Below are 18043 nucleotides of genomic sequence, written 5' to 3' on the forward strand. Positions count from 1 at the left end.
AAAGTGCCACCATGAATACATGTCTGTCAGATGATTTGAAGGAAAAAAAAAAAAAAACACCTAGCAGATTGTAGTCTTCAAGTTGGTTGATCGTATTTTTACATGTTATAATCATGTTTAAGATTATATAGATTTTATAAATATTAGCATGCTAATAATTCTAATATGAAATAGTCATTTTTAAAAATTATTTTCTGTAGTTGTGCAGTATTGGCAATTATGAGGTCAACCCACTTCAGCAAAATTCAGGTGGTGTTTCCCATGATGGAGGAGCACTTAATAGTTTGTATCAGTGGCCAAAGAAAGAAACAGGGAAGAATTGCTTAAAACTGTTCACTGATATAACATTTGCAATAGTGGGCAAACTTGAAAATAAAAAAGGCAGTCATGCAATAAAAATAGTTGGGGGAGTACTTCAATGGACAAGTTACTGAGATGAAATTTTATCAGCAAAATGTTATTTCCTTGCAGCTAATTTCTAGTTTTTTGCTAATAAGTTTACACACAACAATAGGGGGGAATCACTGTTCCCAAAATGGCTTAATAGAGTTTCTCAGGAATTTGATATCACTTAAAAATTTTGACCAGAAACTGCCACTAGAGAAGGCAAATTTACTAAAGCCAACCTGGGCAGCCAGTGCCAGTGCATCAGCAAGTTTCAGAACCCTGATCTAACTTCTAATACACAGCCTATTTGGCTGAAAAAAAAGGGTCTCAGCTTGTTCTACCAGTCAACTAGGAACTGGGTTTTTAGATTTTTCTTTAAATACTTCTGTACACTTAACAAAGTGGTTCCATAAATCAGATGGCAGCCACTGCACAAGAACTGAAGATCTTGGAGGATTGCCTACTTTAAAACAAGCAGAAATATCCATATATCACTGTAACAGGTTTTCCCTTGAGTTACTTTATGGCAACATGGGATCACCTGCCGATGCAAGCATTTGCATCTCTGTTTCCTCAGCGGATCGCTTAGTAGAATAACCTACCCCTGAATCACCTGCAGATAATAACTTAATCCATTCAATAGTGAACAAAGGCAAATTATAACATCTATTACTCTAATGGTAGGAGGAGAAAGAATAAGAAGAAAGAGAAGGTTCATTACCATATATAGAACCATGGGATTGCTGTTCCATTGATGGATTCTTGAAATCTGCAAAAGTAAAATAAGTTTAGGTAGGTGTTATTTAAAAGAAAAACTGGACACTGAATAATAAGAAAATTGAATATTATATTTCTAAAGCATTGGTACATACTGCAGTTCACTTTATATTCTTGGTCATAGCGATATTACACAAAATATCAAGAATGTTACTTTCTTTTTCTCAGAGGCTCCAGGAATAGAATGCTGTGAACAAACTCCAGTATTTTGAGGTGACTTTATTGCTATTGGAGAATCATTTTCAAGTTTTTAGCTGGACTAGTTAATCTTGCATGCCTGCCTAATTGCCCCTACCTAAACAGTTTCAATCCAAATCTGTATTTGCCTCAGTCAAATACTGCATCAAGCCTATATTCTCTTAAGAGAATTTTATCAATGCTTATCAACTAGCAAGAGTTAATATGAGCAGTGGCTTCAGCACTTCGTAATAATCTTTCGTGCAAGCACCTTGTTTGCATGTTACGACAACAATTTCAACTATCACTGATTGGTTCAGCATCCTAGCTCCATTCTCATTGTCATCCACGGGTCTGTTCTAAAACTATAATTTCTTTAGACAGATTCAAAGTGGGATAGCCACTTGACTACCTAAAATTATTAGCATACCAATCCTCCCACAGGAAAATGCTAAAGCTGCAAAGAAATCAAGGCTCATTATGCCATCCTATTTGTCTGCTGCTACAGTGCTTCCATATGAGATGAATAAGAATTTCAAGCTTATAATCAACACTGATAAGAATTAGCTAATTGAATTCAACACCCTTAGCTTGTCTGACCTAAACCCAAACTTTTACTCACCTTCAGGCAAATTTGTTTCTGCACAAAATGCAAGTGCATTCCCCCCACCCACCCCGCGCCCCCCCCCCCCAAAAAAAAAAAACATAAATAGGGGAAAAGGTTGAAATCTTGACAACTTAGTGAAATAGCTTACCAAAAGTATGGCGTAGCCCTTTGACCGCATCAAAGTTCTTGTATGTATAACCAACAAAATTTAGATCTTTGGGTGTTAAAAGCATCTGCATTAAGAAAGTAAAAAGATAGATAAACTCCAACATGTTTTTGCATGTTAGTCGATACTCACAACTATGTATAAATAATATCAAGATATAAATATAACATGAAACAAGCATGTTGGTTTTTGTGGACAAAAATGCATACTCATCACATCTATGCAATTGTTGTTCTCACAAGTTATTAATAGAGATTTTTTTTTTTTAAGAAGAGAGACCAACAATTGTTTTGTAAGTTGACATATTGTCAAAAGGAATAGAAATTCAATAATTGCATATTCATAGCCTTATCAGATCATATTACATGACAAAAACTAGCCACATACTAAGAAAAAAGTGTAAATAAAAAGAAATACACTAGTTGGAAATTTTATATGTTACAAACCTTCCGTGAAGGTCCCGAGCTAGTTCTTGCTGGTGCTGGAGCATCCAACTGGTCAGAATTCCAAAAGTAGTCAATTTATGAGAAAAAAAGATGTTTTTAATTTCACCAAGATGGATAAAAAAAATAGTGAAGCGATTAGTATTTGGAATAAGCAAAAACAAAAGAATCAGAAAAGGAGGGATTCAAGTTATACTTCATCAAACTTCATAAAATTTTGAGTATCTAATTCCCCATTCACTTCAGGTTTAAATGCTGCCTCCATCTCATAGAGTTTATCCCATACAACGTCATTGAACCAAGGATGAGCCTGATAAAATCAAATGTCAACAACCTAATTAGGAACAGAAAGTTGGTAGAAAAGGAATAATATCTCAATATATCATGATCTTACTTTAATTTGATGTGCCCCTCCAGTACCCAATCTGTGGTCAACATCACACAGCAATCTACATATGAGATCCTTTGCCTCATGACTTATCCTTGAATCTTCAGGAAATCTTAGGTGACTTTTCCAGTGCACGATCTAAAAATGATTTATGACCGAGATGTTAGGGAAAGAATGATATCACCATCAAGAGTAACATGATGAAAATGTTCTTTCTAAAACTCGGGAGGGGGCAACAGACATAATGCACTTTTGAGGAGAAAAACACAACAACTAGCTTTTTCAAAAAGCTTGAAGAACACAAGATCAACGATGGTGCTGGTAAGACACCAATAACATAGTTACCCTATACAAGTAAGCATTTGTCCTGCATTAGAATTCTTTAGTAATAGCAGTCTCCATATGTAAAGAGAAGATTCTATACAATAAACTAGCCCAAACTAGAGAAAAGAAGTTGCATGGTGGAATATCTGGAATTTGGGGAGAGCACACAAGGAAGATAATCATAAGAATACATCTATGGTAAACTAGAACTAAGAAAATAAAGCCAGACATATGTCTTACCTTCCTGCATGTGGTAATTGGATCATCTGAATAAAATGGTGGATATCCAATTAGCATTTCGTACATTATTGCTCCTAATGACCACCTAAAAGAAGTCCAATAGAACAGTCAGCATTACTTAAGTTATAATAAGATAACATCATAGAAGAACCTGTGTCTACACAATAGAAAGTAAAACAAAACTTTAGGCAATTGTTAGTTCCCACATTCAAATTTGTTAACAGGAAAAGGTGATTGATGATTCACGGTTAGAAAAGTAGAACAGATCCCTTCAAAAAATAGAAAAAGAAAAGTAGAACAGGTATGCCTCAAACTGGTTACAAGCATGACTGAAAGAGACAGAAAAGAAATATAACTAACCAGTCACATTCCATGCCGTATCCTTTCTTCAGTAACACTTCAGGAGCTATGTAATCAGGCGTTCCCACAGTTGAAAATGCCTTCAAAATAATAATAATAATTCTTATTATAATATTTCAAATCTGCTCCGCAAACTGTATGCTTTCATAGCATAATCTGATTGCATTACTACTTATTTAGATATTCAATGAGTTACCAAAATCTTTTGTCACTCTTTGAGTTTTAAGATTCATAGTAGTTAACAATGCTGCTATTGCAAATACCTTTTAAGGAAAAGAAACTTTTAAATGCTTAAGGAATGATGGTTGCCATTAGTTGCCATCTAGAAAGTCCAGCACATAATGGAATTGTTCACATTTAGCAACAAGAGAAGTTAGGCATGGTTCGAAAGAAGTGATCAGATAAAGAAAGGGAAACAGTGCCATTAGTCCAAGCATCAATCAAGCATCGAAACTGGAAAAATTTGCTGCTGCCTTATTGCGCTTTACTGATTCAATTGGAATGTACTTTGAGAATACATGCATTAAAAGATAAAGACTGGAGAAAAATATTTACATACCAACTTTCTTCTGTTCATCTGCCAATGCTGAAGCTGCTCACGAGGGCTTCTAAAACTGCTCTTATCAGTAATACATCCATCAATATCCATAGGTTCTGTCATATTCTCATCATCCATGGGCTTATTCTCATAGATTGCTGGTAAATTTGCACAATCAATAGGCTTACAAAGGCCAAAATCTGATAACTTCATGTGACCATTTTTGTCCAGAAGAAGGTTGTCGGGTTTAATGTCTCTGGAAAGTGAATGTAAAGAAATAAGATAAGGAAAAAAAATACTTGTAACAATTATCAACGTAAACTGCCACATCACCCTAGCTCAAAATGGACTAATTACACAACATACTAGGGAAAGCTAAAATATTAACCTGTGAATGTAATTATGCTTGTGAATAGACTCAATGGCCAAGACACTTTGCGCAATGTAAAACTTGGCTACATTTTCAGTTAAGGTATCCTCCCTCATTAGCAGAGTCATCATATCACCACCAGGAAGATATTCCATGATCAAATACAAGTACTCGGCATCCTGAAATGAATAATAAAGTTTTACTATGCAGTGGCTTGCAACTTCTGCCAGCAAGTTCCTCTCAGCTCTAACATGTTCTACCTAAGGAGTGAAAGTACATTTTAGATTAGTAGTATGGAGAGGAGACTAATAGAAAATGACAAAATATTAGAATTTGAAGCATGAGATATTTATAAGAAGGTTAGGTATCAACCAAGGAGCAGACAACAGCTGAACATCAGAGAATAGACAAGGGATTCAAAAGAATGAAGTTAACATGTAGAGAGTGTATGTATAAGTTTTAAAACCAAGAGGTGTAATATAGAAGCAGATGGTGGGCAAAAGTTCCACTCTCCTCAACTCTGACTTTACAATTAAATGAATGTTAATTGCATGTTACCTGTCCCCTCATAAGCATTTCAGATTTCTTTAACTTCTTCATTGCAAAAATATTTCCAGATTTCTTCTCCCGGCACAACCGAACCTGCAGAACAAGTATGAGCAGTAAAATACTCCGGGCAGCCAGCAAATGGTGATATAAATAAGAAGCCCAAAACAGCACGTAGTTGCAAGACTATGAAGCAGCTTATGTTAGAAGCAATAAATAGTTTGGCACATAACAAGAATTAGCATTCTAACCTCACCAAAGGCTCCCCTGCCAATAATGGTTAAAAGATCAAAATCATCAACACAAATCTTGTGCCTTTTAAGTCTCATAAACTCTGTCTCTTTCCTCTCTAAATCCTTTATCAGATTGATCTGTTCCTCCTTGGGCACATCTGAAGCAGCTAGCTTTCTCTCAAGGACCCATCGTCTGCAATGAAATTAAATCATGTTGTTTAAACTGAAATTGGCATTACCAACTTCAAGCATACAAATGCTGAGAACATTTTGGAAAAGGCTACATCAGGTTGAGGAAAACAGTGTTACAACTTACAAGGAACAAGAAACTTCATTGCAATAGATCTCATTTACATAATAACCCAAAAGTCATTATAGAATTGATTTAAAATTCCTTTATCAAATAAAGCTGAAAATATCATGTACCACATGAAATTAGTAAGTTCTCTAAGGATAAAACTAAAAGTAATAATTTGACTAGCAAATCAGATATTTTAATCTGCGCACTGCACGTGCATGCACACACACAGAAAAAAAAGAAAAAAGAAAAAGATAACCTGATGTCATGGTTGTGGTGAATTGGTATGAACCAATCCAAATCTATCAGTTTTCTACAAATAACATCTGCATACCCTGTAGATCAATGAAGCAAAACATGCTTTCCTTCATTGTCTTAATCAAATATGTGTTGGACAGCACTGCATTTGTACCTCATGATAAGTCATTTATATTAGCCCTAAATTTTCCATATTTTCCAAAATAAAAACTTTGCTTTTAACATTTTTTATCTCCTAAGGACACAAGTAACAGGAGTTCCCTTTGAGGTGATTGTAGTTTCTTTTGTTCCAAGGGAGCTAGTTTGGGGCTTCAACTACAAAATATCAATGGTATAAGGAGTAGTTTGGATCATCAAAATTATCAACTCAAAGAGAACTGTAAAAGACATTAAATAGAAGCTTCTTACTGGAGCAACTTTGCATTATAACTAAACCATGCACCAGATCAGTTTTAATAAGCACATACCATTAATTGATGAGAAAAGCAAAGGAGAATACATAACACAATTTTCTTTTCCTGATACTTCGAAATCCATTTTTCGAAAAATTACCTGATTTGGGGAAACTGCTAAATGCTCCTATTAACTGCCCCAATTTCCTATCATGGAAACCTAGTTTGACATTAATCCACTCCCCAAATACTAACAAAGGGGAAAAAAAAAAACTAAGCCTCATACATAGTAAAGCAAAGCAAACACCAGACTCATCAGCTCAAAACCGGAAAATTGAATTAAAAAGAAGAAGCAATTGAAATTAGGTTCAGCTGACTACAAAGTTCATTGATTCCACCAACAAAAATGCTCTAATCTATCATCACAAGTTCCTAGCTTTCTCTTTTTTGATTTCACAGCAACAAAACAAAGATCGTAAAGAATGCAAAAAAAAAAAAAAGAGAAAGAAACTGCAATTTTTTTGTTTAAGTAAAACAATACCTTTCTTTGCGTTCTTGAATATTCTTCATCTGAGCTCTATAATGATTCTCGATAAACTGTTTAGCAGCAGCCACTTTCTCCATCGTCAAGCTTGACCCTAACACCTCCTCTTCTCCACTCTCTTCTTCCTCTATACCCTCCATTTCCCCTCTCTCCCTCTAAAATCTCCCGTTCTCCGTCTCTCTCTCTCTCTCTCTCTCTCTCTCTCAGTATATATATTTATATATTTCCTCTTCTAAAAGCTTTCAACTTTTTTCTGTATATCTCTTTACTTAAAGAAAGATAAAAACTTTTTGATTTACTGCAACAGCCAACGAAGAGAGATGATGGAAGAGAAAACAGAGAGCTCTTTCACTGATTTTCCTCTGAATCTTCTACTTCCACTCTCACCATCCTTTGCTGTTTATACTCAATAAAAATCATCCACGTGGATAAATACCATCATGGCCGTGTGTTGATTCTTGTTTTGGAGCGGGTTCAGGGTGGGACTGGGAGCAGTGGAGGATATGTTTTTATTTTATTTTTAAGCAATAAATTTAGCGAGTGTTGTCAGCGTAGGAATGGGGGGAAAGAAACTCTCACGCGCGGCAATGAAAGCGTGAATTCCCTTCGAGATGTGGTGGAGAGAGGTGTAGTTTTCCGGTCATAAATGATTATTTAACACATTTTAGGACAAGAAAGCTACAATCGGGCCCACTGGGTTCTGGGTTGTGATTGGACAGTGCCGCTCACTCGCCTCGAATACAATGTGGGTTTTTGTCTGTTTCTTTTTTTTTTAATTATCTGGTCAGTGATTGGCTGTATTTTGCTGCTTAAAAAAACGGGTTGATCTATTGTATTAATGCTCACACAGAAACTCACTGTTTGCATTATTGTTTGTTCCCTTTGATCTTAGTTGTAACAAAAGAAATTCATATACTGAAATCTTACGACAACCTTAACATGCTGCTGTCTTTTATATTTTTATATATATAGTAACAATATTATTATTTCCTTTAAAGATTATAAAGGTCGTAAAAAATCATGGATTCTTCAATTAAATTATTATTTATAAGAATATTTACCAAATACAATAGTTTGATGATTTCTATGCTTTAGAACTTACAACTCTAGACATGTTTAATTTAATTGATTTGTGTAATTATTTATTTCAATGGATTTTATAATTAATTCGTGTTTTCATTTATGTAGAATATTATAATTTTATTTAACTTAAGGGACTTGTTAATAAAAGCAATAAATATTTTGATAGTGAATAATTTTTACTGAAAAAATTAAAATCCAATAGTTAAAAGGGAGCTTCGAAAATTACTTTTTTATTAATTAATGTTAATACTGTGTTAACTAGATATTTAAAGCTCTAATAAAATAACTAATTATGGTATAAATATATAAGTATTAAATCATTGAGTACAATAAGGTAACATAGTAATTAAAGCTGCAGTCAAACACTCCTCTCCTAATATTTTAATTTAATTAAAAGAAAAATAAGTTGTTATGTTTAATACATATATTTTTGTATTAATCAATAAATTAGAGTTAAAATTATGGTGACTTGACTAAAAGAGAACATATATGATACAATAATTAAGTAACACAGAAACCGGTAAAATCTAATATCGGTAATCTAGGATTCTAAATGAGATGTACTTTTTGGACATGTGAGGGTAGGAAAGATTACCTGTATCTATGCAGGCAATATTGTCTTAAAAAATAATAAATTTTCACGGTGAAATCTAGCTGTTAAACCAGCAACACTCTGCCATAGAACTCATATATGATATGTATATCTCATGTGTGGTGAGTTGTACCATAATTAGACCAAATGATTCAGTACTCCAAAAAAAAACCCAGTTCACCTGGGTCTCTCAACTTGTCCATTTTTTATTGGACAATGACAGTTCTCGGTCATGTGATGACATCCCACATTAATGGGCACTTTTGTAGTATTTCAGTATTTTTGTTTACAGGTGAGAAAATCATTGAAGTTGTACATCTTCTAAAGGTGGGTGACATGAGAGATCAAAAATTGTAAACAAAGAGTGGGGGGAAATGAAATTGTTTTATCTTCCTTTCATGTTTGACAGCATTTAGGACTGGCAGTTTAGCAGCAGCTCTCAAAAAGACAGCTGTTCCATTTGGTGGAGTGGGCAAGTTTTCAGAAGAAAAAAAGCCCTGTCTGTGGTTGCCTTTGTGCAATCAATCTAATACTTTTTGCAGTGTAAGAAGAACAATAGCTGCAATTTTAGTTTCAAATACGAGGTAGTGAAAATTGCTTAGACTACACTGTAACTCTCCTTGAAGCTTTTTAATGTCTTGAAAATTAATGTTAATTTTCGTTATAAAGCTTTTGTCATATAAATTGATCTTTAGTATATTTATTCGCCCTTGAAATCCCAATTTTTAACCACAAAAAGTAAATTATTCCATGAAGACTAAATATCTTTTTAAATTCATAATTATTTCTTTACTATTTTCATAGAAAATTAAAATATATATCATCACTGTACTCAACACGATAGATGAAGCAATTAGGACTTAAAAGCAAAACCAAAACTTTCTTCGAATAAAAAGATAACCTTTTGGACCATTCGATCAAAACAAAAGGGTAAAATTTCATCATTGGGCTGTTTAGAACATTTTAAGCCTGAACAAAACAGAGCCCAGGTAGTCCTCCCCTACTCTCAATCACCAAAATCGCCAATGGTAATAGCTGATAAGCAAAGAGGTTTCAATATGAAAGGGAAAGGGGAAGTTGCAGAAACACATTGGGGGGGGGGGGGTACCTTATTACAGGCAACGTGCTGTTACAGCTGACAGAAGTGCTCATGCTTGTCTTTTCCACATGTTTACGTTTTCTTTCTTTTGATTACTGGAATCTCGCTTGTTTGATTATAAAGATTGTCTTCCGGGATCATTGTCTGCAAATTTTCAATCTATATGATATTTTGAATTTAGCTTCTTCTTCTTCTTTTTTGTCTCCTGTTGTAGTGGATGTGATTATTATGATATCATTTAAACTGGACTTTGTAGGAGTTGATTAACGTAAACCTTTCATGGATATTTAAGGAACTAAGACATGTAAGTTTACTAATGGGTTTACTAATGGGTCTTTTCTCTCTATTTGACTTCCTCGTTGTTATCGCTGGAGCTCTTTCCTCTTGTTAGAATAACACCTAACTTGTATCAAACCAGTTACCATACATTTTTCTGCTTAAAGCTTTCTATATCATGATATCGACATGTTTTAATCATGTAATGGTTGCTATAATTGCCTAGTTCCCATGCAGATTGCAGCCCAATGCCTGTCTGAATCAGGCAATTCAAGGCAAGCTATTTTGCATAACTCAATACAATTTCATTATAAACGTGGGGTTGACAGCTAAAACTGAAATCTCATATTTTTTGGGCATCATACACCACGAGAGTGGTAGATTTAACGTGAAAAGAATATTTAGTTTGTTGAAGAATGTTCAGACAAAGACAAATCAATAAAACAGGGGCGTTTGAAGTCATCCAAGAAAGATTACAGGTTTGACTAATAAAAGATGTTATGCCGTGAAATTCGCCAAGGACTTCAGCATTCCTATGTTTTTTGAGTCTTGGGGATGAAGTCACCACGACAGCTATTCATTTATTTGTTAAATAAACCAATAAATCAGGTGATAAACTTGCATCTCCTGTCCTATTAGAATCATTTTGATTTGTCGTGTAGCTTGTAAATTTAATACTTAGTTGCGATTGTATGTTAAGTATTAAAATAACCATAAAATCACCAGGCAACCTAACCAAGGGCATAAGCTCATACTGTTAATATAATAACATATGAGAAAAATGAGAAAAACAAACAGTGCTAAAGCTTGAACCATATTTTGATTTTAAGCTGGTCTTGAGGGGAGATATGCAAAGATAAATCTGAAAGGGGCACTCCCAAAGTAATGGTAACAAAAATGGGCCTAAAGGGTCCCTTCCATTCATTTAACTCAACAGGCTAAGTTCGCTCATAACAACACTGACATAACAATGGCACCAATATCACCCGCCACGGTTCACAACAAAATTCAAGAAGAAAAAGAAAATTTTCATATAACCTTGTTTCAAATTGAACATCTAAAAGAATAATTTTGATGTTTGATTTCATTCATATTCTTTATTCCATAATTGAAGCAGTATAGAACCAAGGAATACACATATCTTTAATGTCAGTAAAAACCTAACAGGCTAACACTGTAACTCAAAACTAAATAAATGTTTCATTCGTTGGAGGGAACAAATATAGAATTTTACACATCCCTTCAAACAAATTTACAATTAATCCCTACAATAATCTCATACTACCTTGCAAAAAAAAAAATGAATTTATAATCTTTCAAAAGAACAAATATTGGATATTCTCTGCCCCCCAAATTCCATTTTTGTAAATTACAGAAAAGCAGTGCCAGCAAGACCATGATGTAAAAGATTATGAGCAATAGCATCTCTAGCTTTCATCGAACTTACCGATTTCAAAGCAACTTCAGGGACCATTTCATCATCAGCAAGCTCAAATTTCAAGTCTGGGTCGATCCCTTCATCCATCATTTCACAAATATTATGTAAAACACAACAAGCTCCCAGCACAACAGGCAAATCCTGTAACTTAACCTCTGTCCTTTTCTGCAAACAACACCACCTCCCTTTAAGTCTCCCAAATGCTTCCTTAGCAACCTTTTGAAGCTCCCCAATCTTTTCATTGAAAGCATGTTGTGTCCAAGTCAAATGCTGTTGTGTGTAAGGAACCAAAACCCAATCCATTAATGGATACCCTGAACTCCCAACAATCCAAACTCCTTTTAGTAATCCCCCATTTGCCCTTTGATACAAAGCTGATTTTTCAAGCACTTGATCATCGGTCATCGAACCCGGCCACCCTATACAAACATCTGTAAAAACTCCCCTAGGATCGACCACGCCTTGTACGGTTATCGAGTACGAGGTTTTCTGGTTCCGCTCCGTGTGTCTCTTGTTGAAATACGCCGCCACGCTTATTTTCGGTGCGATAATCGGGATGTGCGTTGTGTACATTGATCCGACGACGTTTGGTATCCCCGAAATGCCCTCGAACTCTTCTTTTATTTTCCGCAAGGAATCCTCTTCTGGCCAATGTAAGTATTTCGGCATCAAAACGCTGCGTATTGCCGAACAGACTTCGAGGACCAGCTTATGACACGTCGAGATGCCTAAACCGAACCGTTTCGAAACCAGCCGTAACGGTTCGCCTGTGGCTAGCCGCCAAATGCAAACCGCCACTCTTTGCTTAACGGGGATCGCGTTCCGTAACGTCGTGTCTTCTTTGGCGATAACGGAGTTGAGTTCTTCGCAGATGAGCTCGAAGGTTGACTTGCTCATCCTGAAAGCCTTCTTGAATTCTTCTTCGGGGTAATCGGGTCGGTTGCAGTCATCCCACCAAGCCTTCGATCTGTCTTTCACCCATAATCGCCTTTGCTGACCCGACCCGGATTGTTTGTTCTGTTGGTTGGGTGATTGGTTTTCCGTTTGGCTAACGGCAGCGACAGCGACGGATGCCGCCATGGTTCGGGACTTCTTCCGCTTCACACGGTCGGTTTCGTCGATTTCGGAGTAGTAGTCTTGGAGATTAGTGTAAAATTCGAGCATAGTTCGAGTTTTTCTCTTGTGATTGGACTCCAAGATCGATTTCTCTTCATTGGATGCTTCGTTTTGCTCTTCATGGTCTCGCTTTTCTTGCTCTTCAAGCAACAGTAGCGAAGTGATAATACCGTTCAAATCTTTCTTCTTGGGTTCATTGTCGGTGGAACAGCTGTCTTCATCGTCGGAAAATGTTTCCTTCCGTCGTCGCTTGTAATTCTCGCCGTTAATCATTTCAAAGCAAGAAAGAGTGAGGAAAAAACAAAAATTCGTTCTTTGGGGAATAGCAAAGCTGGGCGTTTTATATATGAAAAGAAAATGAAAATAAGGGAAAACATTTAATTAAAACAGGCGAAATTTTAAATAAATTAAAAAATGAATTTTACTTTTGGTAAACTACATAATTGGTCACTCAACTTTCATAGATTCTCATTTGGTGTACCATTTGCTAAAAGGGTATTGCCGTTAACAAATATTTTCATTTTGGTCACTCTCAGTTATAGAGGTTGACGAAAATTCTATTTGGCACATCAAATCATTCTTTTTATTGTCCACATAAGTATATAATTTCCACCTCATTATTCTGGCTCTGTCTCTTTCAATCTTCACCCTCTAACGCATTTCCTCCACTTTGCTCTAACTCAAACCAACTTCCATGAAACCCAAAATCTCAACTACTGATCCCATCATCCACAACCATCCTCAATTACCACCGTCAAAACCAACCATCACCCACCTACACCACATAAATATAGTTAGAAACCAATGCCATTGACGACAAGATTTGTAGATTGAAACTGTTTTCAATTATGACTTAAGGGGTAAACTTAGAAGGTTTTAAGCCATTCTTTGAAGAACAAAGACAACAAATATATATCTTAAATATATATATATATATAGAGAGAGAGAGAGAGAGGAGATTTTGGGCTATTAAACAATTTTGTCCGATCAAAGTTTCGATGCTGAAGAAAGGTGGTTCTCATGGTGTTGCTAAAACAATAAGGGATAAAAGGAGTGCAACTTAGGTGTTTCAAGGAGATTTGCTTCGATAAAGTGAAATAGGAGGATGAGAAAAGCATTTTAGTGATGTTGACAATTGGAGATGGTCGCTAGAGAAGAAGCGGACATGACATCACAACAATGTTCTTTAGGGTTTCAAAAAAAAAAATGGATGATAAGATATCCAAGATTATATTATGAGATATTTTTTGTGTTTAAAACAAATAATGAGGTGGAAATTATGTACACATGAAAATAAAATAAAAAATGAGTTGGCATTCCAGGTAAAATTTCCGTAGCCTTAAAAATCGACAGTGACCAAAATAAAATATTTGCTAACAATAGTACCCTTTTTGCAAACTTTTCTTTTAATGCTCGAAATGAAAATATACAAAAATTGGGTGACTTAATTGTGCAATTTATCATTTTGTTTTTCTTTTCTTGTGGGGTTTGGAAAGTGTGGGGGAGAAAGGTATGAAAAGATTGAAGTAAGTGTGAACGCAAAGAGATTCAATCATTCAATTTCAATTGTGTGTTTTTGTGGGCAATTTTATATAAAAAGCAAATTCAAATACGATACATGTATTTAAAGAATAGAATAATATTGGAAAGAATTAATCATAAGAAATAAATTCAGCTGGTAAAAGAGAAAAGTTTTAAATTTTAACTACTTCCAAATAAAAATTTAAATTATAGGCATGAACGAAGGTTTAAAATATTATAAATTAATTCGGTTTTCATGTTCAGTCTACGAATTTCATCAAAATTCAATTACAACCCACTTTATAAAATAACCAATACACTATTTTTTCTTATAAGAATAATTAATAATTAAATGTAAAATGCTTCCTTAAAATAACATTGCATTAATTGTGTTACCTAAATATTTCATCAATCATGTTAAATGCATTAATAATTAAAAAAACTAAAAGACATTTTTCATTAAAATTATTAAATTTAATGGTTATAAACACCAATAATTTACTATATAAATTTCATAATAAATAAACAGAAAGTCAAACCTTACAACTTTGGATGAAGGCGCCAGCCAACAAAGGGTTGCAATTTGTAAATAGGAATAAACATTTTTTAAAGAAAAATAGCGACCAGTGTGAACGAGGCCTTTTACTTTTTTTAGTTAAACTGTTTAGATATGGAGGTGGTAGGCGCCTAGGCGGTAGGTGTGGGACGGTGGCCTTAGATTGCAATTAGATTACGTGGATTTTCCTATTTTCTTTTCTTCTTTTTTATTTTGGGTAATTTCAGCTCTCTTAAATTTCAAAACTTGTTTGACAATAGGATATCTCTCACATTTTATTTGTATAATTGGATAAAATTTTTAAAAAATATATATAAAATAAAAATAATTAATATCTCTGGTTAGTAACGGACAAAAAAGAAAAGGCACGAAAATGGTTGTGAAATTTTTAGGCCCACAAATCAGTGGCTTGAGTCATGGCATTGGCAATTATAGATATCCATCTTAATTATTAAAAAATATATGCTTGGCTTGGCTTGATGATACTTTCACATTGAAATTGACATTTATAATCATATTATAAATATTTTATTTCATATTGGAATGAATTTTCGGAACAAGTTTGTCAATACTTATACATTGTTAGTGTAGAAAATGATAAATAATGTTGAAAAATATATATTAAAATGATGATTATGTTTTATTTGTTTTAATTTTTAAATATGTTTTGAGAGACATATTATTTTAATTTTATTAATTGAATTTTTACTCTTATATATAAAGGAGCAAAAGTGCAAACATTCCAGAAGAATCTTGATTTCTTTTGGTACAAGTAAAAACATTACGCCTGCCTGGATGAAATCAAGGATAAAACTAAGTCTAAACTTCAGTAGAATCTATTTATTTATTTATTTTAGGCTATGCATAAATGCAGTATTTCGAAATTTATAATAAAATTAAATGAGGTTTTGATTTATTTAACAATTTTGGTGTTTTAAGTTAAAATTAGTGAATTTAATTTGATTTTAAAATAATTTTATAAATATAAAAAATATTATTTTTTTAAATCAATGTATTCATCATTAACAGTAGTAATTAATCCCCATGAGTGAGGATTGGTTAAGAGATAGAGGTAACTAACTATCGCATTATATCATGGGTGTAGAATTTTAGTTTTACAATCTGTATGGTCTTAGCCAATTTTTTTACTCAAAAACATTTAAGTCAATCTAATTCCCAACAATTGAGGATTCAAATAAAATTCCTCTAAAACATTGATGCAAAGCAAAAGCAATTTGAATGAATGCTTTTAAGAATTCTATTACTCAATGAAGTGATTTACAATTAGGGGAAGTTATAGTCGAGCATCCAAAATCAATGGTACAAATTGAAGTATATCAACGGCTAATATTAAAAGCTATCTACAAAATTAAATATCGAAGATTATAGAATTATATATTCTAAGATTACAAATCGATTGCATATCTTCGAAGATTACGTTCCATATTTGTCATGCTTTGTAGATGGGCCTTCAATCTCTATAAGCAACGAACGAGTTCGGTTAAGCCGAATGATCTCTTTAAGCATACTAGATCGCACAAGTGTGTCATGGTTGCGGGCTTCCATACACAACACATGACAACTACACCATGACAAAAATACTACTATAATAATATTTATTAATTTTTAAATAATTTTTTAATTAAATTGATACTTAATTCATTAATGTTGTTAACTAAATAAAAAAATTAAGTTTAGTAATGTATATTACATTACAGGGTTTTGACTAAAAAAGTAAAACTAAAACTAAAACACTCATCACCCAAATAAAGCTAAGTTCAAAAACAAGAAGAGTGTAAATTGGAATTTCAAGAAGTCTAAAATGAACACAGATAGCGAACTTAATTGCTTGATTACTGGTGTGCTGCTGAATGAATGTTACTTGATTTAGTGAAGAGGGGCTCAAGTGGGGTACACAAAGGTCACCATTTTTCAACATTTACTGCTACTTTTGTTTCTGCCAAAATTTGAAAATAAGAAAAGGTGGCCAAGATTTAAAGCATAACGTTAACCGACTGCTTCGATTCTCTGGGACCAGTTCAGAAAATCAAACCCAAAATAGGTAAACAGTAAAAACGAGATTGGGCAAATCTGAAAGGCGCATGCATAGTCAACCATGCGTGTCTCTTTTTGACTTTTTGTATGCATGAAGTTTCGATTAGTAACATTAAAAATGAGGGTGCAGTGGCAGTGAGTAGTTGTTGAATGAGTCTTTTACCTAGAATAAAAGATTGCAGGCAGCGTGCATGCTTCCAAAGCTATTAATACAAGATAGACAATTTTGCAGGTGGATGGATGGTCCATGAAACACTTAACGTGTCAAATGGTCGAATTTTCCAAATCTTTGGTGGGTTTGGCAAAATCCCAAATGCCATTCATATTCATTTAATCATTCAATTCTTTCAAATAAAGTTAAAAGATGATCCTCATTTCCCGGCATGTACATCCTTAACTAGATAAAACCCCATTAAAGATTATTAATAAATTAAGGAAATCTCAAATTCCTGTATTCGATTATGTTATGATTCCAGAATATGCAAAATGTATGAATGAATATCTAAGCCCATGTCTATCACCATTTTTCTTTCTCTCCAATATTCAATTAAGAGAAACTCTAGAATTTGGTATGGTATGTTGGCGGCTATGGAAATTAGTAAGAAAATAATTTCTTTTTCCAAAGACATTAATCATGGTGTTGATGAAATTGTGGGTTGATTTCGATGAAGCATATCTTAGTAAGTCGGGAAAGAGTTTTAAGTAAATTGGGTGGATATCATCACGTAAAACTTAATATTAATCTAATGACAATGTTTTAATTAAAATATGCTCTATATTTGCTCTACAATGAAAATAACTCTTTTGAAAAATGTATTTTTATTTTTGTGCTCAACATTTGTAGATAGAAACATTTGAATTTATTTTCAAGGGATTTTCTTTGAAATTTAAATGATAATGGGATTAATGTTGAATTAAGAATGAATTTAGAAATTTGTACCATCACTCAAGCGAAATTGTGAGTTTAGGGTGATGGGATACTATTAGCCCAGGTTTACAGGAAAATCGTACTTGAGATTGATAATAAATTAATGCTTCATATGCTGAATGGAGCAAAGGAAGACGCCAGTAATTTTTCTTCGGCCGAAAGCATACATGAGTTAAATCAAACACGTCTACAGGGAGGCAGATTTAGTGGCCGATTACATGGCTAGTTGGCCCAACAATGCACTAGGGGTCAAACACACATTACTTGCTGGTCGTATGGAAATTACATATGGGAGATAATGTTGTCTTTAGTTTGATGTAATACAAGGCTT

General features: G+C 33.9%; 2 protein-coding genes across 3 annotated transcripts; both read right to left on the reverse strand.

The window, feature by feature from the left end:
* Positions 1-441: 441 nt before the first annotated feature.
* Positions 442-7562, reverse strand: LOC108480405 (uncharacterized). 2 transcript variants are annotated; one of them, XM_017783399.2, is made up of 13 exons: positions 7046-7562; positions 5575-5749; positions 5336-5419; positions 4796-5037; positions 4429-4663; positions 3870-3949; positions 3510-3594; positions 2952-3083; positions 2754-2867; positions 2561-2608; positions 2097-2181; positions 1109-1156; positions 442-1000 (listed from the first exon to the last, which is right to left on the reverse strand). In XM_017783399.2, exons 1-13 carry the CDS (start codon positions 7186-7188, stop codon positions 909-911), a joined length of 1563 nt encoding a protein of 520 aa, XP_017638888.1. In that variant the 5' UTR covers positions 7189-7562; the 3' UTR covers positions 442-908. The 2 variants fall into 2 exon arrangements, with proteins under 2 accessions (XP_017638888.1, XP_017638895.1); XM_017783406.2 differs by having other exon boundaries at positions 4796-4956; positions 7046-7561.
* Positions 7563-11167: 3605 nt separating this feature from the next.
* LOC108480428 (protein ALP1-like) lies at positions 11168-13022 on the reverse strand. The gene has a single exon (XM_017783431.2). It carries the CDS (start codon positions 12923-12925, stop codon positions 11468-11470), a length of 1458 nt encoding a protein of 485 aa, XP_017638920.1. The 5' UTR covers positions 12926-13022; the 3' UTR covers positions 11168-11467.
* Positions 13023-18043: the final 5021 nt, after the last annotated feature.

The sequence above is a fragment of the Gossypium arboreum genome, chromosome 5 (assembly GCF_025698485.1).
Source record: "Gossypium arboreum isolate Shixiya-1 chromosome 5, ASM2569848v2, whole genome shotgun sequence".
Lineage (NCBI taxonomy): Eukaryota > Viridiplantae > Streptophyta > Magnoliopsida > Malvales > Malvaceae > Gossypium > Gossypium arboreum.

Bases quoted from the DNA above. Each gene is read 5' to 3' on its own strand.
- LOC108480405 (XM_017783399.2), bottom strand. From the start codon at position 7,188: ATGGAGGGTATAGAGGAAGAAGAGAGTGGAGAAGAGGAGGTGTTAGGG. The intron at 3,084-3,509 runs GTAAGACATATG...AATCATTTTTAG, and splicing joins CAATTACCACATGCAGGAAG to ATCGTGCACTGGAAAAGTCA. The intron at 2,609-2,753 runs GTATAACTTGAA...AATTCTGACCAG, and splicing joins ATTTTATGAAGTTTGATGAA to TTGGATGCTCCAGCACCAGC.
- LOC108480428 (XM_017783431.2), bottom strand. From the start codon at position 12,925: ATGATTAACGGCGAGAATTACAAGCGACGACGGAAGGAAACATTTTCC.